General features: G+C 44.5%; 1 protein-coding gene across 3 annotated transcripts; it reads right to left on the reverse strand.

Moving 5' to 3' along the window:
• On the reverse strand, nt 1-27526 carry MIA3 (MIA SH3 domain ER export factor 3). Of its 3 annotated transcripts, none has more exons than XM_040059803.2 (29): nt 27367-27526; nt 26564-26697; nt 21332-21418; nt 16796-19733; nt 15580-15867; nt 13894-13955; nt 12566-12697; nt 11317-11338; nt 9215-9303; nt 8986-9063; nt 8780-8890; nt 7886-7957; nt 7573-7677; nt 6672-6794; nt 6445-6568; nt 5728-5783; nt 5557-5647; nt 5309-5447; nt 3603-3704; nt 3442-3502; nt 3286-3321; nt 3127-3194; nt 2769-2866; nt 2521-2652; nt 2247-2315; nt 2043-2119; nt 1826-1897; nt 1037-1202; nt 1-681 (listed from the first exon to the last, which is right to left on the reverse strand). In XM_040059803.2, the coding sequence occupies exons 1-29, from the start codon at nt 27524-27526 to the stop codon at nt 422-424; spliced, it is 5952 nt and encodes a 1983-aa protein (XP_039915737.1). In that variant the 3' UTR covers nt 1-421. The 3 variants fall into 3 exon arrangements, with proteins under 3 accessions (XP_039915737.1, XP_058275991.1, XP_039915738.1); XM_058420008.1 differs by lacking the exon at nt 27367-27526 and adding an exon at nt 27019-27035; XM_040059804.2 differs by lacking the exon at nt 1826-1897.
• Nucleotides 27527-27782: the final 256 nt, after the last annotated feature.

The following is a 27782-nucleotide window of genomic DNA, read 5'->3' on the forward strand; positions in this document are numbered from 1 at the left end:
GCAGGTTGGATAGCATTTTACTTAAAAAATTATTTCCACAGGAAATGATTCGATTTACATTTTTAACGAAATTAGTTCATTCGCCAACTGGTTACAAAGGCTACATTGAATTAAAACTCTCCACACAGGTACTTCCTTCCTATTGCACTTTTAGAGTAGGTTCAAGTCCATCACAGAAAGGTTCTTGCAGCCCAAGTGGATGGATGAGTTTGTGATCATAAATGCACGTAAGATGTCTGTAGCAACTGGATAAAAATTAATCCTGCAAAAGCTGAGATATACTGAAATGAGACCAATGTCTTCAAACCAAGAGCCATTTCCTAGAGTTGTGCACACGGGAGCCGGGCCGGTGGAGCCGGCCGGGCGCTGCAGGCAGGAGTCCTGCACGGGGGCTGTGCATAGTCCTTGGGGCCGGCCGCTCTCAGTCCCTGGGTGCCGGCAGAGGCAAGTCTCTGTTGGGAGCAGGAGCATAGTCCCTGGAAGCCTGCAGGGGTAGCCGAGGGCCTGGAGGATAATCCCTGGGGCCGGGAGGGCCAAGGGGAGGGAAGGGAGGATGCCCACGTGCGTAGCCTCTGGGATCAGGGGGAGGCGGGAGTGGGACGGGAGGCAAATCTCTCATTCCTAAACGTGGACCAGGTAAGAAATCTCTTCCAGCTGGAGGCGGCAAGGGAGCACCACAACCTAAAAGGAAAGGAAAGCGTGGAGTTAAATGAAATCTTGCTTTAACCTAAACAAAGTGGCTCCTGCTTAGTTCCTCAGTTTGTCATTCTCTGGAGTGGATCACTGTCACATGCGGGACTTCAAAGCTCACAAACTGCATTCTAGGGACTTCTGGCTGCTGGTTTCCATTTTAGAGTAAACAAGGAAAAATACCTTGGCATTAAAGAATCTTGAAAAAACCCACCCAGTCCAAGCTTACTGAGCCAGCTAAAGCCCCGGAAGCAATGAGGAAGCCATGTGCCAAGGGAAAGCAGACCTGGATTCTGCAGTCAGGCTCCAAGAAGTGAAGTGCCAGCACAGGGCACTGCAGCCGTACCTTGGGGCCCAGGGAGAGGCCGAGGCCCGAAGCTCCCCCGCAGAGGAGGTGGCAGCGGTCCTGGGGGTCCGTAGCGAATGGGTGGCGGCAGCGGAGGCCCCATCACCGGGGAGCTCATCAGAGGTGGCCCAGGAAAAGGAGAGGGGCCTTTGGCACCAACGTTACCCTGGGCAAGATGAGGTTACACTTCCGTGAGTTACTGCAGCCAACAGGCACTGACACTGCTGAACAACCTGACCGCTCACCCAGAGGCAAATAGGTACAAGGGGGGCAGCGGGGAGAAAGAAAAATAACCCCAACACACTCCAAACCACATTAAACAGGCAGAAAACAGCTGCTGCACCACTGTCATCCCTTCTCCCAGAACACTGCTGGCAACACTCAGGAGCAAGTGGTTAGTGAGACACGTTCATTTAGATGAAGCTGTACTAAAGAAAAGTTCAAGCCCTGGTGAGGTGCCCTTGGTGAAGGACCCCTTTGGTAAAGGACCTGGAACTTTGAGTTACACATGGAATTGTGCTTAAACACCACAAGGAAGTCAGCTGCTTAGGATTATTGTTGTAATCGCTCCAAAGTGTTTGCCCACAGTCCTTAACAAGAAACATGTCATTTCCTCAATCCCACAAAAACCAGAGAGCAACTGCTCATCATTAGAGAAGCCCTTTGAGACAGAGGGATGAGCCTTTGGTTAGTTCCACAGAGCAATCGTTATTCAGCACTTCAGAACACCAAGCCTGTTACTCCTCTCCATCAAAGCAGCATCTCCATGTCCAGCCTTGGAATACTCACTGCAGCTGCTTCCATGGAGGAAGGTGAATCTTTAGTCACACTGGGGGCTTCAGACTCTTTGGGAGAGGGTTGCTTTTGGGGGTTTTTTTGGACAGCAGATAGGGATAGTGACAGGATACAGACAAGACAGAACATGATACAGTTAAAGAAGCAGGAGGAAGTACAGTGAATCATGTATTAGAAAGGCTTCCTGAAGGTTGGGGCATTCTCAACTCACCACTCCATCCATTGCTGTGGAAGGGGAGGAGGTTCTTGGCTCACTGCTGATCAGGGATGCCACAGCAGGCCCAATATCTAAAAAAAGAGACCCATGAATAAGTGTCCTGCCATGCCTAGAGTAGGGAAGGTGGGCTTGAAATTACCTTTTTGAAGGGAAAGAGTTACAAGTAAGTTGAGGTTGGTTGCAGACCTGACAACTTACCAGGAACAGACATCCTTCCAGGTAGCTCTGGAGGCCTTCGTGGGGCAGGGGGGCCATCCAGCATTGTACCTTAAGGGAAACAAGAACCCCAGAGACCCTAAGTAACACAAGCCTGAGCTAGCTATTCCTATTAATGAAACCCTACCACCAGCCACTCATTAGTGTATTAAGACAGGTATCAATACCAACATTCCTAGAACCAATATCTGACCTTAGTATTCCTGGGTGTGTAGCCTAAGAGGGAGCTGTCAAAAAGGGGAGTTTCACAGCTTACCAAATTCACCCCTCGCGCCGTCTCTTCGAGGAGCCGAGAGGGGCCGGGGAGGGACATCAATCATCTGTGTGGGGGATGGATTTCCACCACTCACAGGGGATGGGCCAGAAGAGCCATCTCTGCTTAAGGGCCCTGTGCCAAAGAATTAAAACCACTCGATTTACTTTTCTACAATTTAGCACAGCCCTATGTTTTTATGATGCGCTGACTCCAAGAGCAAAGGTTTTGGGAGAACCAGCAGCATTTACCTCGTCGCGGTGGGATCTGGCGGTCAGGTCTGCCTGGAGTTGGCTTTACAATAACTGGTCTTTGAAGCATGATGATTTTTTGGTTTACTTCTATTAATCTGATTTTGAAAAATAAAGGGTCTCATTATTATTCAAGCAATACATGTGAGTTGTATCTATTACAATGTAACATAACAAGGCAAACTGCATTGTAAAATGTTACAGCTTTCACAAAGACATGTTATTTTAACCATTAAAACAGTTTAACAGTAGTTAAAATTAGTATAATAAAAATGCACTGCACATTCTGAGCTTCTTCTCCCCCAGGCAACTCCCAGAATGTTCCAAGAGCAAGAAAGAGGGTCTGTTCTGTACTTACTTCTGTCTCAGGTTGGCTGCTTCTCTCTTCTCTTCAGCCAGAGCTCTCTCGGCCGAGCGGGCAATGAGCTGGCAGGGAAAATTTTGTCAACTGCGTTACTGGCACCAATGTGACATCAAAAGCAAACTGCTGGCATCAGAAAAGAATGAACATTCTTACCCAGTTGTCATGTGCCTTTTTCTCATGAACAGCAATCTGAGAAGGAAAGAAGCCATTTAGTTTTTATCCAACTACCAGTATGTCCAATAAGTCACCACAGAGCACTAGAATGATGCAGTAAAAGATGACACAATAACGAGCAAGCAGGAAGTTTACCTGGTTTTTGTAAGATCTCTCTGTTTTTTGCAATTCTTCTTCCATATCTTGGATCCTTTGCCTGTACAAAAGGAAAAAGAGGGGAAGGAGAGACATTTGAATAAGTTTTCCTCAGTAGCTGAAATAAAAGGAAAATCATAATCTTCAGAAATTCAAGTTACTTGTAAACTTTCACTTCCTCGATGGCCAGTACGGCTTTTTCATCTGCAGCACACAATTTCTGCTCCTTCTCCTGACGCTCATACTCCTCCTGGGTTAGTTTTCTGCATAGGGAGAAAGAATGCACCAGATAGTCCAGCATTCTACATCTATTACAACTCAAAAGCAAGGTATTCCCCTGCCAACGACAACAAGATCAAAATCTACAATAATGGATGAGATACAGAGAGAAAAAAGAGACTTCTTAGAGAGAGAGAAATCCTGTCTCTTGAAACCAACAGACACGCCCCTTATGTACAAAACCTTAAAATTACAGAGTTGACTAAAAAGTTCTGTCAGAATCTATCAGCTGCAGACAGTTCATTCCTTCAGATCCTGTAGTTTTCCTAGCAGTGCCATAGATTGCAATCCAGATTTACAAAGTACAGACAAGGAAATCCACTGGACTTTCACCAACCACAGGAAATGAAGCTCTGTGTGTGTGGAGAGAAGGGGCAAATTTAGGGCTCAGGTGACAAACACATTCAATAGTTATTAACCATGTGGGAAGTTTTTTCCAAGTATTCTCCATACCAATTCACTGCACAATTTCCAAAGTCTTTTTATAACCTCAAGGTTCACTATTTTTTTAATTTTTGATATTTTTCTGGAAGTATTTAAGAAGTCTATAGTGTGCTCCCAGCTTACAAGAACTATCCCACAGAACTGGAACCATTTAACTAATAGCAAATTAACTATTGCCAACAGCCAGTTCAACATAATCCATTTCCTTGGCTAAAAGTCAAAGCAGTTTTCCAGGGGGAAAAAGAAAAAAAGCAAGAAGTTTTTCATTCTGGTCAAGAAGTCCTAACATGCAGTGTAATCTCCTCTATGTTTTGGAAGGAAGAGAAATTCTTTACAGAGGTCAGGATGAGGTTTTCCCTGAAGTGTGGGCTATGCTTCACCTCTCCATTCCAAGTTATTACACATGGACCCACGGAAGTTACAAGGTCAGGCAGTTTCACTACAGCCTCATTTCCAACCTTGTGCTGGTTCCAACCCTGTGCTTCCCCCCTAACCAACACTCTTAAACCTCAGGAAACTTCAACTGCTTCCCCATCACAATTTCAGCTTTTCTACAGAATTCAGCTGAGAATGACCCCAAATCCTATTCTCAAAATTTCCCCACAGAACACAGATGGTATTTCAGACATTTCAGTAAGTAAATAAATGAATAAGGAATGAACACAAACAGAGCAGATCCTCACCACTGGCAATTCATTCCTCTCAGTTGCCATCACCAACGCAGCCTTCATTTAGCCCTTTGAGAATGTAAGAAGCTCACAAGGCTGAAATCCTAAAGTTCTTACGCTATGAGAATTAGACTCACTGAACGGAAGTCAGAGTAACAGAATCAAATCTTAGCAGCCCCTGTGTTCTCCCTGACACTTCTGGATGATATAACAGAGCAACCCAGAATTTGCAGAGCAAGCCACCCACCTGCCCTCTCCAGGAGTTTAAAAGTAGAAGGCAATATGGTTGTGTGCACACTGACAGTCTTTTTAGAATTTCTGGAATGGTGGCAAAAGTAAAGAAGGGATAGCACCTTTAGTTGTAGTGAAAGAATAGCCATCAACCATTCCAACAAGAACTTCCAAGTTCTTTGATTCTTCTGAGCAAAAAGCATTTGAACAGTGCCCATGATACAACAACGTAAGGAAAGACTTACTTCTGGAGTGCCATCTCCTTCTGCTGGTACAGTTCACCAAGTATCTCCACTTTCTGCTGAAGAGTTTTGCATTCATTTTCCAGTTGAGTTTTTGCTGACTGCAGCGAAGAGGAATCGTGTTCCAATGTTTTTATCTTCTCTGTTGGTGAAGCAGTTGCAGGAAGAACCATTAAGGCCACTTACGCGCTCTGTTTCTTTTTAAGCCACCAACAGCACTTCATACTAAGCAGTTATTTTGCTGAACCTACCTTCCAGCTCATGTCTTGCTGTTACTTCATCATTCAGTTTGGACTGCAGAAGATTTCTGTCTTCTTCAACGATGGATAACATAGTTTTGACCTGAAAAGAGAAGCAGAGAGTTTGTGATCGTAGGCATATCACTCATGTGACTGCAATTCTCAGATACTTGTGCAACATACCCTGGAGACATCCATCATCTGCTTAATCTGAGTCTTCATCTTCTCACTCTCAGTATCTACAAGAGAAAAATATCTTTGTTTTCCCTTGTTTTTAATCATGAACAAGTCCATGGACAACTGTTAAGAGTGACACTCCCGACAATTTAATCCCTACATCCTTATATGGAAAAAAAAAAAAAAAAATCAAGAAGTAGGAATTTCCAGCCCACATATACTTTAAGTGGAAAAAAAAGAGGAAAAAAAAAAAAAAAGAACAAAAAGGGATTTCAAAACCAGAGATGCAGCAAATACATGTGCAACATCACAAATGACAAACTGCCTGAATAGCTTTGAAAACATCTATTTCGGTCTTTCAGTTTTAAAAAATGTGATTACCTAAATTAGTTATTTATCTGGAGGCAAGCAGAAAGCTCATTTAAAATTCATATCAAAAATAAATGTACCAGAACAACAAAGCTGAGACTCTCAGCTTTTGGAGTGCTCTTAATTAACAACCTTTATACACAGTCTTTACAGCCATGTCACTACATCCATGGTTTACCTAAAAGGTAATCTAAAAGCAGCTACTGACCTTGTAGGCAGTTCCTCCCTTCAGTTAGGGATATTTTGTGTTTGAGGATTCATGCTGGCAGCTCTATATGCATGGATTCCCCCTGTTCCCTCTCTTAACACACCACGAGCACAGCACCACATGATCCTCAGGTGGGATCACTGTACCTGGCAACTCTCCATTGGCCAGATCATCTCCTGGGCTCCACTCATGCCCTCTGTCATCCTTCTTCGATGGATCCTCTGAATCCATGTCCAGCTGCTTCAGCTGCATAATGCAATTGGTTAAAACCTAGTAAAGAAATCAAAGGTTCAATTGCCATGCATTTTGTGCAGTGTGACAGAGTATTTTATGATGCATAATACTGAAAGCAAGCTGGTTATAGAGAACCTACTTCAATTTCATTTTCCTTGTAGGCAAGTGTCTCTTCTATGTCCTTCTGAGATTTCTGATACAGTTGAATCTGCTCACGGAGCTCAGAATGCCTCTCACTCCAACCTTCAGCTTCTTTTAGCAGCTGTGTGAAGCACCAAGGCAGGATGATTACTTGCTGTGTTTTTAGTGCATGGTGTAGGTAATTAAAGTCCATTTTACTGCCAGCTCTGATGATAACTGATCACCACGGGTCACAGATAAAGGGTAAACTTCAGTTATCAGGCTAATTGCTGTCCCACTGCAATGAGTGGATGCTGGCAATCTTTCTGCAGTTTATTATTAGGTGGCTTTACAAATCTGCCATTTTCTCAGCTAACATCCCAACATCAAACTGCTCACACACCTTAAAATACGAGGAATTAATTGCAGTCAAGAGGTACTCAAAACACATTCCTTAAAAAGCTACATACTTCACATATGAAGAAAGAAAAGATATTTACAATTATTTGGAAAAGAACTGTCCCGACATTCCAGGGCTAAAACTCCTCCCCCATTATCTTTGCTTTCTGAGATACTTTCTGGCAATTCTTCACCAGTACCTTCTTGAGCCCTGATGCCAAGTGGCAATCTCTCCACCATGCCTTGACTAGCACCTCAGCACAGACTTTCTGTGACTTTGCTGACAAAAGCTGCATCAGGGGAACTGGCAAAGCCTTCATACCAGAGCTGTGGTTCAGCTGCACAAACAGCCTGTGCAAGCAGGCACAAAGCATTTAAATTTTATCATGGTAATAGAAAAAACGGTATTCTGCCATGTTAAGAAAACAAAGACATGCTGAAGCTACACTCAAAAAACACTAGGAACAAAAGCCAGGTATTTTGTTTGAAAGAAAAGGTTGCCTGGCCTGGGCATAATTTACCTGCTCCTTGCTCTTTTTCAGTCTAGCATTCTCTTCCTGAACATGATGAAGCTCAGATTTCACCTTTTCTTCACTCAGTTTAGCTTCATTAAGGGCTATCTGCACCTACACATAAAACAAAAAGAACAGGAAGACAAAGTCAAACTACAGTGGAGTGACAGCTACAAAAAAAACCTGGTTAAATGGAAATGAAGAAGGTTACAGATGCACAAACAACCTGCAACCTGCCAGGGGAGCATTTTCTGTTCCAGAGATAAGAATTTTTCTGGTACAAAAACTTGTGAGTGTTGAGGGGGCGTAAATAATGCTTTACCTCTGAAAGCTCTGCAGAATGCATAGTGATAGCTTCCTGAAGCTTCTCCAAGGACTTCTGGGTCTCAGAGAGCTAAGAAAAAGATGAGCAATGACTTAGTGTTATCCTGGCACAAACTTCAGCCTGAGTAATTATTTAACCTGTGTCTCCTGGAAGCATAAAAGCAAAGTCAAAACACCAACAAGCTTCAATTTCAAGAATCCATTTGCTGGCAGCAGCCTTATCAACAAGGTAAGGAATAGAAACATTCAGCACATTCAAATCAACTTCCACCCCTGACTCCACCTGTCAGTGTCCAGGAAGTTCCCTGTACACCTGTGTAGTCCACAATGAGAGGAACTGCTATCATTAGCCGCAACCTTTGACCAAAACAAGGCCAAAGAGCTTGTTGATACAGAAAAATGAGCCTTTAAAGAGAAGAAAGAAAACAACTATCTTTGGACAACAACAAAGAGGGGTAACTCAGAGATCTTCACAGTAACTGTACAACTAAATGCTGCTCTGAGTACAATAAAATGCCTCTTTCCAATCTGAAATTTTAAGCTTATACTGCCAAGGAACTTCCTGGCTCCAGCTAGGCAGTATTAGACTAGCCCATGACTTGAATGCATCTGTTTGTGTGTGTGAAAGCACATAATCACACAAGTCCCTCAAGATCTCTTAAAAAAAAAAAAAAAAAACCAACAACTACCCTACAATCCCCACCCCCCCAAACAAAACAAATCAACAGACTAATCCTTTGACCTTGGGATAAACCTAAAATTTCATTTAATCTTTCTTTTTGAGGTGGCTCACCTTGTTTGTTCTACCTCTATCTAACCCACCAGGTCATGACAAACTTTTAGGGTACATCAAGCTAAGGACAATGCAAGACACAAGTGTAATTGTTCTAACCTTGTTCTGTTTCTTCTCATTCTTTTTTCTCTCTGCTTCAAGCATGGTGTGCAGATTTTTCACTTTGTTATCTAGCTGCTGATTTGCTTCTTCCAATTCTTTGACAGTGTCCTTAAAAAAAAAAAAAGGTGTAAAAGACCAACCTAAAGCAAACAATTTTTATTTGTAATCTGCTTTCAGTACGGAGACAGTTAACGTGCTCTTACTTTAAGCCCTGCAGTTTCGTCTGAGAGAATGTCTTTTTGTTCTTGGGCCACTTTCACAGATTCCTTTGCTTCCTTTATCTAAGCACAGAAACAACCACACAGAACTGAGGAAATTGTCAACATAATATTCAGTACAAATAGAAAATAAAAATATATTAGATATTGCACTGACTGCGTCATTAAAGCAGTAACAGAAAATCAGTAAACAAAGGACAACTTAGAACAATACCTTTTGATCGTATTCTGACAACTTTTCTAAGATTTCTGTTTTTTCTTGCAGAAGGTTTTTAATCTTTTCAGCAAGTTGTTTTTCAGTCACTAGGAAGAAAATGAAAGCTTATAGTAACTGTACTTCATATACTGGGGAAAAAAATCATTACTACAACTTCAAGGAACATTTTCAGGAAATAACTAAAGCATAAATCAGGAGAGTGTTAATTTCTTGGCAGTCAGCCCTTTCTGCACCTCCAGCTTTCACTTAACCCTAACTGAAAACAAGACAGTAAAGCTGACACAAAGCACAAAGCTTCTGCATCCAGCTCACAAAAGCTGCTCCCAGGACCCAGAGCAGAGTGAGGTGCTGGCTACACACAGCTGATGTGTGTGCAGGGGAAGAGCTGACAGTGAGACTCTCAGAGCAGTCTCAGGCACTCAGGAAGATGCCACACCTTTCCTAACAACCACCCTTCTGCCCTAATGTAGGTGAATGTTTCATCAGCGAAGGAAAGAGGATGAAAGCTCTGAAAGATCTACCGTGAACAGAACAGAGACAGTCAGCTGAGAGACAGCACCAGTAGGTTTTAAGGAGCTGCTCTCAAAAGCTTAGACCTCAAAAGGGCTGTGACCAAGCAGCAGCCTTCAGGCACGCATTTGCTTCTCACCCTAAACAAGCCACCAACCAGCCCTCAGGATTCAATGAAAATCATTAACGCACTTCACTTATTTTATTGCAAATCATTTAAAAACCACTCAACTATTGTTATTTTTCAAGTCCTAAGCCACCTTAGTTCTGGATCTGACCGCCACGAGCGCCCTTTGCCTCACAGCAAATCCTGCAGCACAAGAAGGAGCACTGGCTGTTCCAACTGCATCCCACAGAGTGCAATACTCCTCCTTGCCCTCCCACACGAGGGCTCCTGGGACAGTGCATCCCAGGCCCTTCCCACACTGGGCAGAGCAGAGACAGCAAGTGGCTGCCAAGGTTGGAGAAAGCTCTCAGCAGTTTAAAGGAAGCAGCAACCCCTGCATTAGCTTGGCCTCCCAGTTCTACTACTGTCATTAAGAGAGGATCACAGATTTTTATCCTTGGAACTCCAAATGTAATCTACATTTTAAAGCATTTTTGTCACTGTTAATATTCCTCTATTTTGGATAAAGATTTTAATAACAATGTGGCCTGTATCATGCTTGAAGAATATCTATTTGTTCTGATCTTTGGTAGTTTCTATATAGCATCAAAGCTATATATTTGGGTTGTGGAATTAAATCCACGTTCCTCAGTTTTTTAGGGGGGGGCTGCTAAGTAATTTCTGCACCACCAATACCAATATTCTTCCTGCACTACAGAAATCACCTCAGAGATCTAAGATGGGCTTTTCTCAGCTCATTAATTCTGCATTGACTGTGTAGAAGGAAGCTGCAGTATAACCACAATGAAATTAGAGAGGAATGACTGGTAAGTAAAATGTGAGGAAGGAAGAAACAGAGCTCCTATGAAGACAATTCTTCCATATTTGCATTTTTTATTCAATTATGAATTTCAGCAACCACCCTACTTTGAATTTTTTTTACATTCAGCACACTTTAATTTTAGTAACCTGAAGCCAGAGAAAAACTCTTGCAAAAAGTGATGTGTTGGCCACAGGAATACCTGCATATTTAGATCTACATATAGAGTGTGTCTCTGCAACTGCATAACAGCCAGTTTCAGGCTCCCCTCGATCCAAAAAAACAAAAGAAACCTGCTCCAGCTTTTTGAGAGAAATGACAAGCAAAGGCAGACCCCCTGCTGGTCAGAAAACTAAAACAAACTCTGCCCCATGAACCAGTGGTTCACATTTATGTTGAGCAAAGTGGAGCTTTTCCTTGCCCTTTATTTTACAGGTGCAAGCTGCCTTGTTTCTCCTGATCAAAGTGTTATCAAAGGCAAAATTTAAACCCTCAGATTCAACTAATTACCATCTACTGGCCAAGCTTACACTGTAACCTTGGACTGAGCATTCTCCTCGAAAGGGAGTCAAGATGAATACTTGGTCTTCTGAAACAGGATAAACATTCAAAACTTTTACATGCTTAAGCATCAGCTACACTGAAAAGTAGAGAGAAACTTACCTTGATATATTCTACTCTTTACCTACAGAAGAGAACAAACAAATGAAAAGATTAGCCATAAAAAGTGATAAGTGAAAAATGCTATTAGTATTCCCTATAGAAAAAAAGCGACCACTTCCATGCAGGTTAAAGCGGCACATGGAAAACACATCTATCACTGCCAGTGAGTGTTGAGTAACACTACAAACGAGCTTAAGCTGTTTTCTAATAAAAGCTCCCAGGCTAAAGCCCTGTTCCAGAGCCCTAGTAAGCGTCTGTTTACTCACTCACTGAAGGGGCACCAGCAACTGCCCACAGCCAATTTGCACAGAAAATGAAACCATTTTGTATCAAACCACAGCCACAAACTCGCAAACACAAAAAAGCCCCCTTGCATCCCAGTTCTGTGCCCTCTAAAGCTATATGTTAGTATGACAGGTGTTTGTTTCGAAATTAAAGACTTTCAGAAGGTTTTTTTATGCTGTTCTGTTAACACTCTTTTTTTGCATTTGAAACTGACCCAGGGTATTCTATATTAACACTAAGCAAGGGGAAAAAAACTCTATCAATACTGTTACAGAAAACATGTAGTTTTAGTTTATTTTTGTCAGGCAAATATGAAGTATTCCACAAATTTCCAGAGCATATTGTGACTAAACTGGACAGCTGTAAAATATATTTTCCTGTTTGATTCTCATCACTCAGCTCCCAAGGAAAAGCATTGCTATAGTTGAGAGCTGGTGACAGACTTTTTGTTGCACGGAAAATTATCTATGTAGGAACGAGAAAAAATGGAAGAGCCTCTCCAATGATAATTAATATCATGTTTTCAGGTTTCTAAATGCAGTACCTGCAAGCAGCTGGACAACGTGAAGTGGAGAGGATTAACAGTTTTGGATATAGCCAGCAACAGGCTCAAGCACATGGAAGGCTTCTCATTTCAAAAATATGCTGACCCTTTCCTCAGCCTTCTTTATTTACATCATACTCAGACCTTACATTTATTTACATCATACTATTTTGCTTTCAAAATTACCTCTTACTAAGCAATCTTCAATTACCAGCTTATAGAAAATGCCTCTTAGCACTGCAACTTACTTTAACTATTCGGCCAAGCATTTAGCTCCCATTAATGCTCTAAACAGAAAAAGTAAAAACACAAAAGACTACATATTGCTTTGACCCCAGTAATGCTGAAACAGTTTAACCATACAAAGGACCACTCAGCTAGTGAAACATCAGCAGGCTTGCAAGCACGAAGTATACTCACTGAAAGGCAGGTTCTCCAGAAAAATATAGCAAGTGTGGCAATTCCCACTAAGGCAGTTATAATAACAGGCTCCCAAGGAAGTCCATGGAAATCAGGCCCAGGACGCATTTCCTCAGGCAGCGTGTCGACCAACTGCAAACCGACAGCAGTGACAGCCATGAGTGTGTTTGCATTGAATAGCGGGGTAAAACAAGCAGCCTGACAGGTGCCTTTACTCCTCCCATAAAACCAGAGAACCATCTAGAGGTTTCTTGCAGTTTTTCTGCAAACTGAAAACCGAAAATGAAGAAAACCACAGAGCAGCCTGGTGCTCACATTTCAGTGCAAAACTCCCGAGTACCAGGAGGGACACCTGACAGCGGCAGTCTGCTGGCAAAGAAGAGTCACACCAAAATGAGTACACACGGATGCACACAATTTGCTTGACACAGCACTGGTACTTATTTGACCTGTTTCTAGATAAAGCCGTAAGGACGGAAAACTATAGAAAAAAACCCCCAGTTTTACATCTGTACGTCTGTACCAATCCAGGGCAAACGGCTCAGATCTTCTTCCAGCTGTTGCCCCTGTCAGAGGGTCATATGCCATGAGTCTCCTCCTCTACCTGGAGGTCAGAGAGCACCTGGGGAAGGTGCGAATGCCTGGTTCAGGCTAAGGGGCTGATAGTGACATGACATGGCGCTCAGGGAACATAACTGTGCGAGCGACACGGGAGCCGCCGTTTTCTCCCTTCCTTTCCTCCTACGTACCCTCTCTCGCCCTCCCTTCTCCACAGCCGGCAGAGAGGGGGACGGAAAGGAGGGCGAACACCTGCCCTGCAGAGCCCGGCCGGGGAGCGAGCTCTCCCCGCCATCCGGTGAGGCCGGCAGCGATCCCTGACGCCAGCGGCCGCCTCCGCTCCCGCGGGATTGCCCCACATTACGGGCCGGGGGCGCGGAAGGCCAGCCCCCTCCACGGCGGGTACGCCGGTGTGACCCCCTGAGGGACCCGGCTGGCTCGGGGGAGGTGTGTCGTGTGTCACCGCCCGCCCCGCGCCGCCGGAGCCCCTCCGCCGCTCCTCACCGCCCGCCCGCCCGCCCGCCGCCGTTTCCCTGCCCTCACCTGCAGCAGCCTCCGCCGCGCCGAGGGCTCCTCCACCGGCCAGCCGCTGCCGCCCGCGGGATCCATGGCGGCCCGGGAGCGCCAGGCACACGTCAGCCCTCCCTCCCTCCTGCCCTCCTTCCCTTCCCTTCCCTCCCTCCCTCCCTCAGGGCCCGCCCGCCGCGCGCCGCCCCTCGCGGCCTCCCCGCCCCCGCCCGCGTCACTCGGCGCGCGCCGCCGCCACTCACCCGCCGCAGCAGCGGCCGCGCCGCGCCCAGGGTCCCCCGCCAGGCGGCGCCCGCTCCGGCACCTGCGGGGCGAGAGCGGAGCGGCGTCAGGGCACGGAGCGCCCGCGGCCGGGAGCCGCCTCAGGCACCGCCGGAGAACGGCCCCCGGCGCTCCGGGCACCGGGAAAGAGGCAGAAAGCCCCCGGGAAGCGCGCTGATATCCCACAGGCGGCGTCAGGAGGGCTGCCGCAGGAGGGGACGCGGCTGTGCGGCGGCACGGCGCCGAGCCTGCCTCAGACGGAGCGCACCCAGCTCCTCCAGCCGTGAATCAGAAACACACTCTTCTATTCCTAACCGCGAATCCCTCCGATTAGTTCCCAGCACTGTTCACAGGACCACAGAATATTCCAAGCTGGAAGGGACCCACAAGGACAGCCAAGTCCAACTCCTGGCCCTGCACAGGACATCCCCAGGAATGTCAAACGTTCCTAAACTCCATCAGTACTCCGTAAGCATGGCAAAAGCTTTAAACCATCTCCGGCTCTACCCTGGCCTGAATGCTGCCCTCTCGTCTCGCTGCTTCTGCCGCCACACGTGCAGGCCAGCAGATTCCACAGCCACCAGCCCAGCCTGTTGTCACAGCGCAGAACAGCAGCTGCGACCTGCCATTCGACCATCATCCGCCTTGTAACTTCCCAACGCTTCTACCAGCCCTCCCAAGAACTCCCGGCAAGCAGCATTCAGCCACATTTAAGGAAGGAATGGAAGATGGTCTGAAATACAGCTGAACATAACGACTGCTTAACGAGTAAGTTACCCACTAGTCATTTAAAATTCCTTCGTTTTCTTTGCATTCAACCTAGATCAACCTTCAGATCTTAGAAGCTGTTCAAAAACGCTTGGCCCTGGAGGTGGTACAGCACCTCAGCAGTGTACAAAAGCTAATGAAGATGCGCCTGAATTTTTCCTAAATGCTCAGTGGAGACAGAATTATTAAGCACAATCAGAAGTGAAGGCAGAACAGCAAAACTGAGAGTAGCACTGAGAACACAGTCAAAGACTGCTTCCTGCCAAAACAGAGCTGGGAAAGATGACAGTAACAGGATCCCTCCTTGGCATAATGATGAGATGGCACTCTAGCTCCAGAGGGATAAGGCCTCGGCCAGAGGGAGCCCAAACATTTCTCCTACTCCCAACACACAGAGAAATTACTGAGCTGCCTGAAGGGGAAGCTACACACTACCTTTCCTGGAAAGTAATATGGCCCAGAGACATGGGCTAAAAAGAGCACGAGAGGGCACACAATTCTATGGGCAGTCCACTCTATAGAAGGTGACCTTTAGGCTGTCAGTCCCTGGAAAGAAGCAGAAATCTGGGCTGATGGTATGCTTCCAGGGATTTCTGCTCTTTCTCTACTACCATCCTGAGACACAGTCCACAAGCCCAAGCACAGAGCTCTAACTGACACTCACAAGAGCACTTTCCTTTTTCCTACAATGCAAAACCATAGTAGAAAAATTGCTGTGCTAAGTTAGCAATACAGTACTGCCACTAGAGGGACTGTCACTGATCAGGGAAAGCCATGAGGATTACAGCAACATAAAATGAAAGTATCAGTGAAAACTCCTGCTACTTGCCTAAAAATACATTAAATCATGCACATCTTCAAGAGCAGAAGACCAAAATAAGACAATTCCAAATGCTTACCTTCAGCAGTGTGTTCACTGGAACTCTCTCCTGAATCAACTGACCCAAAGGAATTATCTTCCAGGGGTGATCCTCTTTCACTATCATACCCTTTTTCAGCTTCTCCATTATCTGAGAAGTTGGCTTCTTCATGCTCAGGTGGAACACTGACAGCCCTCTCCTCCTCCTCTTCAACTGGCTGCTCTGGCCTCTTATCTTCAACGAGCTGCTGAAATTCCTGATTGCCCTCATCAACGGTATTTGGGTTTCTGATGGAAACGCTGTCATACTCAGTCCCTTTTGCACCATCTGTGACAAACAAGGAGATGCAAATTAAGCACTGAGCTAATGTGTATTTCTTACTCACAGCTACCTTCAGTGAAATGCTGCATGTAACAAAGCTTTCTTGACACTTTTCAAATAGTTCAGCTTATGTATTACTTCCAGTACATTATCAATCAACTTTCAGTAGCGTCTAATTAAATGTCTGTGTGAAATTCGTGCAAGATATCAACCACTGACCTTGCAGTGAAACACTTCAAGGTGAAATATTTGCATCCTTCGTGACCTTATCAGAAATCACATACTTAACATGTACTACTGTAAGAGGAGCCTTGCTAAAAGTGTATCTTAACATCTTGCACACTAATTAGAAAACCCAGCAAGTTTGCAAAAGACTACCTCTCATTCTTGCCCAATCAAAAGATCTGTTTCTTCAGTATTTCTACTTATGCACTCTTTTATGAATGTGGGCAAAAATATGATTATAAGGACACCCACGATTTTAGGTGGCTGGATTTAGTACCTGACCTTTGCTTTACCACCAGATCTCTCACAATCAGGTGATAATTAGTTCAGAAAAAAAGACTGCTCTAAACCCTCCGGAAAACTCAGCACATTAATATACATGAATCCCTCTTTCTTAAGGAGGTACAGACTTGTCCTGAATGGCTCCTTACAACCATATCAATGCATGGATCTCACTTATCTTACACAGAACTTGGTCCATAAGAACAGGCCTGCTGAACTCAGTATCTTCCCTTAGGATTTATCCCTGAGCCCTCTCATCACAATGCTAAAAACATGCATTAAAAATAAGCAAAATCCCAGGTTACTGCACAAGGCCTCTTTCAATTCTACTCCCTCACCCTCTTCTTAAAGCTTCTATGTGTTAGTGTTGCTTGGGACAGGGTTTTACTTCCATTTCATCTATTTATTATCTGGTTTAACATCCTACCTTGAACATGCAGCCGGTCATCTTCCTGTTCTGGAGGAGAAGCAAGTGGGACACTCTCACCAGCAGATGAGTATTTACTCCTTAATGAATATATTAATTCTTGAATATCATCCATCAGTGCACTCTCCTCATCATACAAATCCATCTCCTTCACCACCTCCTCCTTATTTTCTGCCACCCTGGAATCCAGAACTTTTCCTACAACATCCATAATGCTCGATTCTGAAAACTCCAGTATCTCATCCAGAGCTTTCTCTAAATCCTCGTTACTCTGGCTCGCCTTCCGAGCAAGCTCCATCTCCACCTTCATGTCGTGGAACATGGCTTCAATCCTAACCACGTGGTGGAGCCCAAGGTACTTCTGTAGGCGCATCACGCGCTTTTCATCAAGGAAATCTCTCATTATTGAGAGCCGCTTCACAGACTCACTGAAGTCTGTTACAGTGTCACTGGTGGCTTCTGAGCTGTCGGCAGGGCTGGGGACATGTGCAGCTTGCTGGTGGTCATTTCTTGTTTCCTCTAAATTTTGCACCTCTTTTGAGTCTTTCTCTGAAACGCCCTCTGGGAGATGATCCTTCCTTTCGTCAAAGTCATTGCTGTCTTCTGTGTGAGGAGACTGGAAATTATGTTCTTCCACAGCTGATGGTTCCTCAGGTTCAGAAGACTCCTCATCAGCTGCATCAGTGACATGCTGCATCTCATCCAATTTAGCATCTTTTCCCACTGATACATCAACTTCTTTGATCCTAGTCTCGCCTGTGTTTTGCACGCTGATTGTTTTATCCTCCTTAGGGAATGAGTTTGTTTCCTCTCCTGTTTTGTAAGTAGGATTTGGGATTCCTGAAACAGCTTCACTTAGTCCTTCTAATTCAGGATTTGCATTTTCACCACTTAGTGTATTACCCTGGACATTTGCAGCCTTTGCTTGTGACAGCTTTGCACTTGCTGCATTCTCATCTTCCAGTAGCTCATCATCTGCTTGTTTGAGGTCAGGGTCATCTTCAACATCTGGCTCTTCAGATTGCAATTCTTGTGTTGTTTCTTCAGCCAAATATTTGCCAAGATTTCTGTCTGATCCCGCATCCTCAGGAGGAGCAGTTCCTTGCAGAGTAAGATTCTCAGTATTAGTGTTCTGCATGGTGCTTTTTGGTTCTTCTTCGGGGGAACTCTTCTCAGTGCTTTCTTTAAACACTGGCATCTTGCCAGGATTTCTTGGAAGGTTCTCATTCACATCTGCCTCTGAATACTCAGTCTCATTTTCCCACGGCCTAGGTTGCTCAACAGCTCCACTATAGCTTGGGTCTTCTTCCCCTGCAGGGGTTTCTTTCATGTTTCTCTTTATTTCCAGTTCTTTGTTAGAAGAGGCAGGATTTTTATTTTCGTCATCAATTTTCCCTGTTTGTTTTAAATCCTCTTCATGTCTGAGAAGTTCTTTCTCCACAGCAGGCATTCCAAGCTCCACTTTCTGTCTCAAGAAGTCAGTATCTCTTAGGTCACCTTGAGATGCATTTTTTACCTCTTCCACTGGTTTGGCTGGAGTATCAACTGGAGGCTTGTTCTCGGCTTCTCCCCTTCCCATTGTTTTCTCCCGTGATCTTTTGTGCTTTAAATCACTTTCCAAGGATTCCTCCGAGGTACCATCCTCAAACTGTTCCTCACTTTTCTCTGCTGAAGCAAGTGGAACTCTTTCAGGACTTTTGTTGATATCATCATCAGATGGTTCTAAAGCATCTTCCTTCTTTTTAAGAAATGATTTGGACTCCAGAGCATTGCCTGGACTAGGCAAAGCATGAGGATCAGGCACAGCTGTAACTTTCAGTGCTGCAGAATGTGACTCAGTTCCATCAGTGAGCTGCTCTTCCAACTTACCAGTTTTGTTGGTTTTCTCTTTTGAACCCAGATCACCTGTACCCACAGGTTCCTTTCCAAGGAGCTCTTTGGGGAGATCCTCAGGCTGAGTTGTTGCTGGTGCTTCTCTTTTACTAATTAGCACCACCTCATCCAGTTTCTCTTTTGTTTGTTTAGATTCAGACCTGTCTACATTTACACTGCCACCCGACTTCTTGCTCTTACTGAAGGCATCCTTAAGAATTAATGCATCTGAATCGGGCTCCTCCCCATTGTCTCTTTGGTTATTTAGCTTCATAGCACCCTTTGCATCTTCATCAGGTTTGTGATTTTGTGACTTAGCATCATAGTTTCCATCATCTTCTAAATCCTCAGGGGATGTAACTTCATCCTCTGCTGTAAAAGACAGCAAAGGGATTTCTGCAGACTGATCTGCAAACTCTGGCTCCTCATCTTCATTGTGAGGATTAATGCTCAAATCTTCACTTAAATCATCTTCCAGTGATGTAACAAGGCGAGTCACTTCATCATCTGATACAACAGCATCAGCAGTTGAGCCAAATTTTGTTTTTAAGTTCACAGAGAGCTCTCTGTTTAAAAGTGTATAGGCATTGACTTCTTCATTCTCTTGGTCAAGTTGGCTGGTTTCACCCTGAGGAATACTAGTGTTTTTGGTATTTTCACTTTCTAGCCCTTTTAACTTCCCATGTAGCATTCCCTTCAAGTGCTCATGTGCAATTTGATCTCCCTGAGAGTTTTCTTTGTGACTGTTGACACTGGGGTCTCCCCCAGTATTTTCAGTTCCTTCTGTAAGAGAATCGTCAACTTTGTCTGTCAAGACAAGGTTTTCCTTTTCTTCTTCAGCACTTTGCTCAAGATTGTCTGTCTCCAAAGCACCAAGGGACTTTGCTCTATCAGTCTGTTCAGCTTCTTTATCCTTCTCAATTCTTTCAGCTGGTTTTGTCCCTGGATCACTCCGTTCAGTTTCCCCTTCATTTACTATTGTCTCTTGCAATGACTTTAGAAGTTCATCTACATTATAATTATCAAAGTCATCCCTTCCTCCATCAAAGCAAACAAAGTCTGTTTCCTGAAATGAAAAACAACATGCAGTCAAAAAATATTATTTTCTTTGTAACAGTGATGAGACCAAAACATTTGCCTACTTTAAGAGAGATGCAGCAGCAAAGCAAATTATGTTAATGACACAGAATTAACCCCTTGAGTCCTTAACCAAAACTCTTTGAAATCAGTAGAGGTTTTGCCCCAAGGACTCATAAAAAACCTAAACAAAAAGATTTTTCAGGAACAAAGCGTAAGGCAGCAATGGAGCTGGCAGTGTTACACTACACTCATCACCGTATGTCCTGAAGGAAGAATAAGTCTATTGCTGAATGCCAGTAAACAGAAAAAACAAATGTTGCTAAGCTTGTGTGTCACAACCTCTGTTAACTGGTGTCCCTTAAAGGACCAAGTCCTCCAAGCAGGAGCTCCCTGTCACACAATTTCTGAAAAATAAATAGAAGCAGTGCAAGACTCTGAACACAATTTCACAGAACCACAGAATGGGCTTGGGTTGAAAGGGGTTTAAAGGTCACCTCATTCCAACCCACTGCCATGGGCAGGGACAACTTCCACTAGACCAGGTTGCTCAAGGCCCCATCCAAATTGCCCTTGACCACCTCCAGGGATGTGGCATCCACAACTTCTCTGGGCAGCTCCTTTCAGTGCCTTGAAAGAATTTCTTCCTAATAGCTAATCTAAACCCACACTCTTTCAGTTTGAAGCCATTCCCCCTTGTCCTGTCACTACATGCTCTTCTAAAAAGTCCCTCCATCTTTCTTGTAGGCTCCCTTCAGGTACTGGAAGGCTGCAATTAGGTCTCTCTGGAGCCTTCTCTTTTCCAAGCTAAACAATCCCACATCTTTCAGCCCTTCCTTGTAGGAAAGGTGCTCCATCCCTCGAATCACCTTGGTGGCCTCCTCTGGACTCATTCCAAGAGGCTGATGTCCTTCCTGTGCTGGGGACCCCAGAGCAGGATGCAGCACTGCAGGTGGGGTCCCACCAGCGCAGAGCAGAGGGACAGAATCCCCTCTCTTGCCCTGCTGGCCATGCTGCTTTGGATGCAGCCCAGGATTCGCTGGGCTTTCTGTGCTGCAAGCACGCCCAAAGCTACAGCCTCAAAAAGGCTTCACTGACACAACTCTGGAGCTGCTGCTATTAGTGCATGAAAGCCAGTCATGTGTGAAAGGGCTGCAGGACCAATTCTAGAAGCAAAGGGCTGAGTGTACCCAGTGCTGTTTGTTTCTGACAGTAGTTTAAACTTGGAAAGTTTGGGAAAAGAAGCCATTTGGAAGGCCTATGCACAAGCCAGCTAGCAGGACTTACAGAGCTCAATCCAAACAGATAAACAGATTTCTTTAGAAGAAGACAGTAACATTTGCGAAAAGAAAGATCAATGCCCACATTTTGGGCTGATGCTTTCACACCCATCCGTGTACACAGCTGCACAAACATTCCACCTGCCCACATACATGTGCACCTCTGCACATATGCAGCTGCTTACTAACAAAAAGTTACTAAAAATCACTAGTGTTCCCAATTTCTTCCTTGGGAATTTTACTGAATGCTAAGGCAAGAAACAGTAAAACCCCAACTGAAAAAGAAAACAGAACAAGTAAGACTTACATCTGTTGGTAATTCTAGCTCCTCATTGGAATAGTTATGATTTATTTCAAGTAAATCCTTTGGAAAATATCCAAAATCACTTCCAACCTGCCAAAAAACAAACACAAACAAACAAAAAGCAGTAAGGAAGGTTTAGAAACTACATGACTATGTCAAAAATTGCAGACACCAGTAGCAAATATGTTGAACTGACTCTCAAGTATTCTAAATGAAGTTTAATGCAGTGAATAAAAGAAGAGCAGTGATGCCTTCCTTATGCAAGAGTTTTCACTGAGGTTTTATACTTACATTTCATAACAGCCTTGTGAAGTTGGTTTAAGTTCTACTGTTCATGTTTTAAAGCCTGACTTAAAACAAATTATAAGCCCAGGCCTTCTTGCTCATGTGCTTTAACTGCTATTGTGCAGGCACCAGAGGCACCACACACACCTCAAGGATTTTCTCAAGTAGCCAAGCAGGAGATGATCTTTGACTAATAAGATTTGCATCCACTCACAACATTATAGCCCAAAATACGCTCACTTTGGAACTTACGGAAAAAAAAAATTCTTAAAGCAGATTGTAGGGAAATGCAAAATTGTACTCGATGTACTAATCATTTAAAAACCTGTGTGGAAAATATATCCCCCTCTGCAAATGCACTGTTGCTTTTCAGTGCCTGACACAAGCAAAAATCAGTCACAGAATGGTGATTTTCATTGTGCTAAGGCAAGGCAAACAGTGGAAGACAAGAATCTCTCTTATTACTCAACCGATAAGATCTACACAGAGCAATGCTCTCACTTGAGAGCTCTGACAACAGCTGTCAAGAAGCCAATATTAATTGCATGCAATCGCTACACTGATTAGATAATTCAGGTAATTAGTGCCTGGTGGAAACACCTAGAAAGGTACAGAGTTCCTAGACAACCAAAATATCTGGGGGGAAAAATATAAAGTTGGTAATTTCCTCAATCATTTGTTACAGGAGAAAGATGACAATTGCCAATTTTCTTGAAGGGTTTGTGTGAAGAGAACACTCAGCTAAAAAGTTCAAATTAAAAAAGAAACTGGGTATCAGATATTAGGGATACACAGACGTATTATTACACTGATAGCACTGAAACAGGTTAACCTTGCCTGAAGCTTTCTGGATTTACAATGATATTAAAAAAACCCCAAAGAAGAAATTAGTATCTAGTAAATAAGATGTACTAATAATTTTTGGAGGTGTTTGTATTGATATGCAAGCAAAGTAAGCACTGATACATTACAGGACTTCCTTTTTAAACTACCTCTCATTCCAATCTTACCTTCCATAGTTGACATCTCTGAAGTTAGTCACACAGGTACTAACAAACCCCAAACTCTCCCCACCTTTTGTAAACACATATGCTCTCTTACTGAAAACAGACCATGTATGTATGTTTATTATTAGGAATTACCACTGGGAATGGGAAATTCATTGAGACAAGTCAAATCAGAAGCTTGTCTTTCTGTGGTACACTAGAGTTGTAAATTGGCTTATTTCTCTCTCTAAACTTCTACTCTAGTTTTTAATGATCTTTCTGAAAAATGAAGGTTGGAGCATCAAAGTTTCCTTACAGACTAATCTCTGTGACAACCATTATAATCAGGCGTCACTGATTATAATTGGAAACTCCTTTATTGCAATCCAAGCTGCTGACCATACAACTCCTCTGCAGTGACCCAGTTTGCCACTTCTGTGGTTTATAAGCCATATGGGATCTGCTTGCCCAAAATTTCATCTGCTTCTCTCCTACAAGTCCTCTCTTGTAAGGGGGGAAAAAAAAGCCTCATTGTGCAAATAAAGGAAACATTCATTCTCTACAGACATGACAGAGGAAAGGCACTATCAATGCCAAGTGGATAAGGGAGAAATATCCACTCTCTTCCCAGATAAAAAGTTGTGTAGGGACAAAACACGTGGCTGTGTGTAGAGCATCTGGCCCCCCTGGTGCCCACGTATGACAGGCAGCTGCTGCAGTTTCACTGACCAAGAAGCCACACCCTCACACCATCTATCAGAAAACAGCTGGGGAAGATGATGTTCAGATTTTTTAATCTTAAAGCCCACATCCCTAAAGCATAGGCATCACAGGTAACAAACTTCCCAACACAGGGCAAGGAAGAGCTGCTTTGCCCCTGCTGGGCATTGGCAGTGTTAAGAAAACACAGTATTGCCCTGATCCTCTAGGTCCTCCTGAAACATTGTCTTCCTCTTTCACTTAGTTTTATCCCCCCTATCGTCTTTTTACTAACCTGTGTACAAGGTTTGAAAACAAACAAAAACAACAACACAAAGAAGCCACAATCTGCAGTCAAGTCCATTTCTTGTGATATGAGGCCAGAAATGGTTTTCTCAAACTGGGATCAAAGCTATTAAGTTCATCCCTTTGCCTTAAGATAAAATAACAATCTTAAAGTGTCTTTGACAAAATGTTTTGTGAAAAAGCAGCAGGTTTTACTTGGAATGGTCTGAAGTACTTTTTGAGTTCTAGACCCTGCTAAAGTGAGAGAAGAGTACAAAAAAACTGCACAGGAATCTACACAACAACTTGATGGTGTAAGCAACACAAGATTGATGCTGAAGAGGAGACTGATTTACAGTAGGACACTGTGCAGAGTACAACAAGAGCACCTGATATGCTGTATCTTTTGACTCTGCAAGAAAAAAAATGAAGCATTTTCCTGCAACTGATGTATTAACGAAATTCATAACATAAAATGACTATTAAATCATGTCATAGAGTATTTTCCAAGCATTTGGGTTTGCTTCACTATTGAGGTTTAGAGAGCTCTGCTAAAAACTACAGGCCATATAATGTATAGAAAATATATTACAGCTAGGTTCCAGAATTTTTTCACATGCAAAATATCCAGTGAACATAGTGTGCTTTGTAAGCAATTTAGTATTCAAGACTGGCATCACAAAATAAAGGAGCTATTTTGTCAAAATACAACATGTTTGCTGGCAGGGAAAAAAAATCAACAATGGCTTGAAAAGGGTGGAGTGAATTAGAAAAGCAAAGGCAAATAAAGCCCAGTCCCAACTGCTATAGATTTTTCAGCCTTGGTGAAAGGCTCCTTTTCTTATCAGATCATCTCCCTTCAGGTCAGAAATACTATTGTATTTCTCCTGGCTCCTTCAAATTGATTTTGGAATTAGAATCTGTATTTACAACTTGTTTGAAATAAGCCCCAGGTTGCATTAGTTGAAGCTTCTCATACACACATTCCCCTGACCTCTGCTCACACCTGACAATCAGAACCCAAACTAGCCCTTGATTTCATAGCTTCTATTCTGCCCTAATAAACCCTTTCCCAAAAAAACCTCTTTGGGGAATGGAAAAAGGCAGTAGGCTACATGGATGGGATCAAATGAGGCACACAAAGCCCACACAAAGTCAGGCAACGAGATCCCAAAAGGGCCATGGCAGAAGGTAACATGCCTTCCACTGGAATTCTTTTGATGGCAGACCTCACTGGGCAGCCTGGTTTTAATTAGCAAGCAGCAGCTTCCCCCTGGCTCCAAGATTTCACACAGCAGGCACGGCTGGCCTGCATAAATCAAGCCGCCCAGCCAAACCTGGCATGGGAAATGAGGCTGCCCAGCCAAATCTGACACAGAAAGTCACGCTGCAGGAGAGAGACCCCAGTGCTATCTGTGAGTCAGGGAGAGGGCCAGCCGTGCCAGTGCCCTACTCAAAATGCAACAGCAGGCACCCCTGACCCCGCTGCAGCGCTTCCATGCTGGTTGTTGCAGTGTTATGATTAATGCAGCAGCAGTCAATCAAAGAGGATAAAAGAAATAAAGGTTACAGCCACCAACCAAAAGGAATCAGTCTGGTAGCACTGCCCTAAAAGGAGCACTGAAAGTCGTGTAACACAGTTGAAAAATAACAACAAATAAAACGGAGCTTTGCAATTCTTTCCGACTTGCCAGCAGCAGCTTTTACTTGTTAAACTCAAAGCAAACATCCTTTTAACTTGGAGACACACCTAACTGTTGCATGAGCTGCCTATCAGTGAATAATTAAACTGAATATTAACTCAGCAATTACCTTAACCTGCTGTCTGATCTTGCAGCCTACATTATACCTTGTTAGAAGATGCAAAATTGGCCCCACGCTGCTACTCTGCATCTCGAGAACTGGCAGCCCTGGAAACCTGTACCAGCTAATTACCCAGATTATTTATGGTACAGTACATGTCAGAAGGGAATTACCAGCATGATAGAATTATTAACTCTTGTTTAACCGTGTGCTGCAGTTTTTCTATTAACTTCACTATCGTTCTAATTGGATTCAGCTCCTACTGAGAGCTTGGCTGTCCACACCCAGTCTGAAGTGGTTACAGAAAGTGAGACATCCTGATTTTCACTAAACCACTGGTCCCACAGTCAACACCCAGATGTGGTTTCAAGCACCCCAGACCACTGTAAAAATTGTTTATCCTTTGTAAAAGACCAAAGTAAGAAAGCACGGCGAAGTAAACAATTTGGACACTAAAAAGGATGTACGGGAAATACGGGGAAGAAGCAACTGGGACTCGGTCTAAGCAACCTCTGAATTGCCAATGTTCTCAAGGGAAGCTCACAAAAACTGCTCTTCCTCCGTGGTATCTCAGTTCTGCCTCTGCCAGGCAAATAAGGTGGGAGTAACTGCAAGTTCGGGGATGTTCCTTCTCTATTAGCAGAAGCCTCTCAGATTGTCCTAGGACGCTGACTCAGACAAGGCCACTACTCTGCAAGATGCTACAGCACAGCTGAGAGAGGCAGAGCTTTTAGAAATCAAATATACCTTAATCCGTTCTAGTTTTACTCCAGCTCTGCATGCATCTTAGATAAAAAGGGGAAGAAGGCAGATGAATATTAGGAGGAGAAACACAATTAAAACACGCACATGCAGCGATCTTCAGAAGGATTACAGAGTGCAGGATGAGACCACGTCATGGGAGAAGACAAGCACAGGGAGGCTCAGCTTCCAGGTAGGCCTCTGGCCACCACCACTGACAGTGCTGCAATGGGAGGTTTTCAACACAAAGGCAGTTTTCTAACAGTTTTTAGAAACATCAGTGTTGCCCATTTTTCACAGCACTCGGGTTTGATCAAAGCTCATCCCAGTTCCCACCGGCCTCATGACAAAGCAGCATTCACTGCGTTATTTAGCAGAAGGAATTAAAATAAATTACTATGAAGAGCAAGCAGAAGAAATGCTTTACAGTACTTACACTTCCAGCCCAAAGCTCAGTTGATTCTCCTATTAGTTTATAATATACATACACCGCTTCTCCTTTCTTAAAATTTACAAAGCGACAATCCGGACCTTTAAAATCCCGCATGGCTTTCCCTCGGCACATTAACACTGTCCAAAGAAAACAAAGAGAAGAGTACGACTTAAAAAATAATTTACGTGAAAAGTGTCTTTGCTAACTAGCAGTAAACAAGACCTCCTCGCATGCACTGCTTTGCTATTTTCCAGACTGGGTCAAGAGATAAGAATTAAATTGAAAGAAATTGAAAGAAAAAGTTTCGCTCTAATTAACACAAACAAACAAGCCAAGTTATAGCTTAAAAAAAAAAAAAAAAACCCAAACAAAACAAAACCAAAAAAACCCCACAAAGGCAAGTTATAGCGAGAAAAGAAAAGCAAGCATTCTAGTCAGAGAAGGATTTGACCAAGCACTGGAGAACTACACTGCAGGAGTGCGCTCTGAAGCTAATTATTAATGTTAAATCGGAAAGATGACATCTGTGTCCCAGCGAATCGGTCCTGAAATTATGCCAGAGAACACCCAGAGAGCGGGCTTATCACTAGAGGGCTTTGCAGGGGGGTGAGCCAAACACGGAGCTGCGGGGAAAACTTGGCCGAGGAGAGAGGAACGGCGCGCGTGGGCGTCGCGTTCCCGTTTCCCCGATTCTCCCCAATCTCCCTGCCAGAGCCGGCGGAAGGAGAGGGCTTTGGGAAGAGCCTCCGGGAGACATCTTCGCCCACAGCCCCCTTGCCGGGGCCGTGCCCGCCGCCCCCACTCACTGCTGCACTCGAGGTCGGCGCAGCGCTTGCGCTCGGCGAAGCGGCGGCCCAGGTCGGGCGCGGCGGCGGCGGCGCAGCGCGGGCCCGGCGGCGGCGGCGGCGGCAGCAGCAGCAGCAGGGCGAGCAGCAGCCGGGGGTCCGGCGGCGCGGCTGCGGCCATGTCGGCGGGCGCCGCTGAAGGAGGGAGGGAGCCGGGCCGGGAAGGAGGGAGCAGACACGTCAGCAGCGCCGGCGGGAGGGCGATGTGGCGGGGGAGGGACAAGCCCGGCCCCGCCGCCGCCGCGGCGGGAGGAGAGCAGCGCACGGACCCTCCCTCCCTCCTTGCCGGCGGCATCCCGATCCCGATGCCGAGGGGGCAGCCGTCCTGGCCGCTGCGCCGAGCCGGCGTCCGGCTACTTCTCCCGCTTCGCAGGCCA

Source organism: Hirundo rustica, chromosome 3 (assembly GCF_015227805.2).
Source record: "Hirundo rustica isolate bHirRus1 chromosome 3, bHirRus1.pri.v3, whole genome shotgun sequence".
Taxonomy (NCBI): Eukaryota; Metazoa; Chordata; class Aves; order Passeriformes; family Hirundinidae; genus Hirundo; species Hirundo rustica.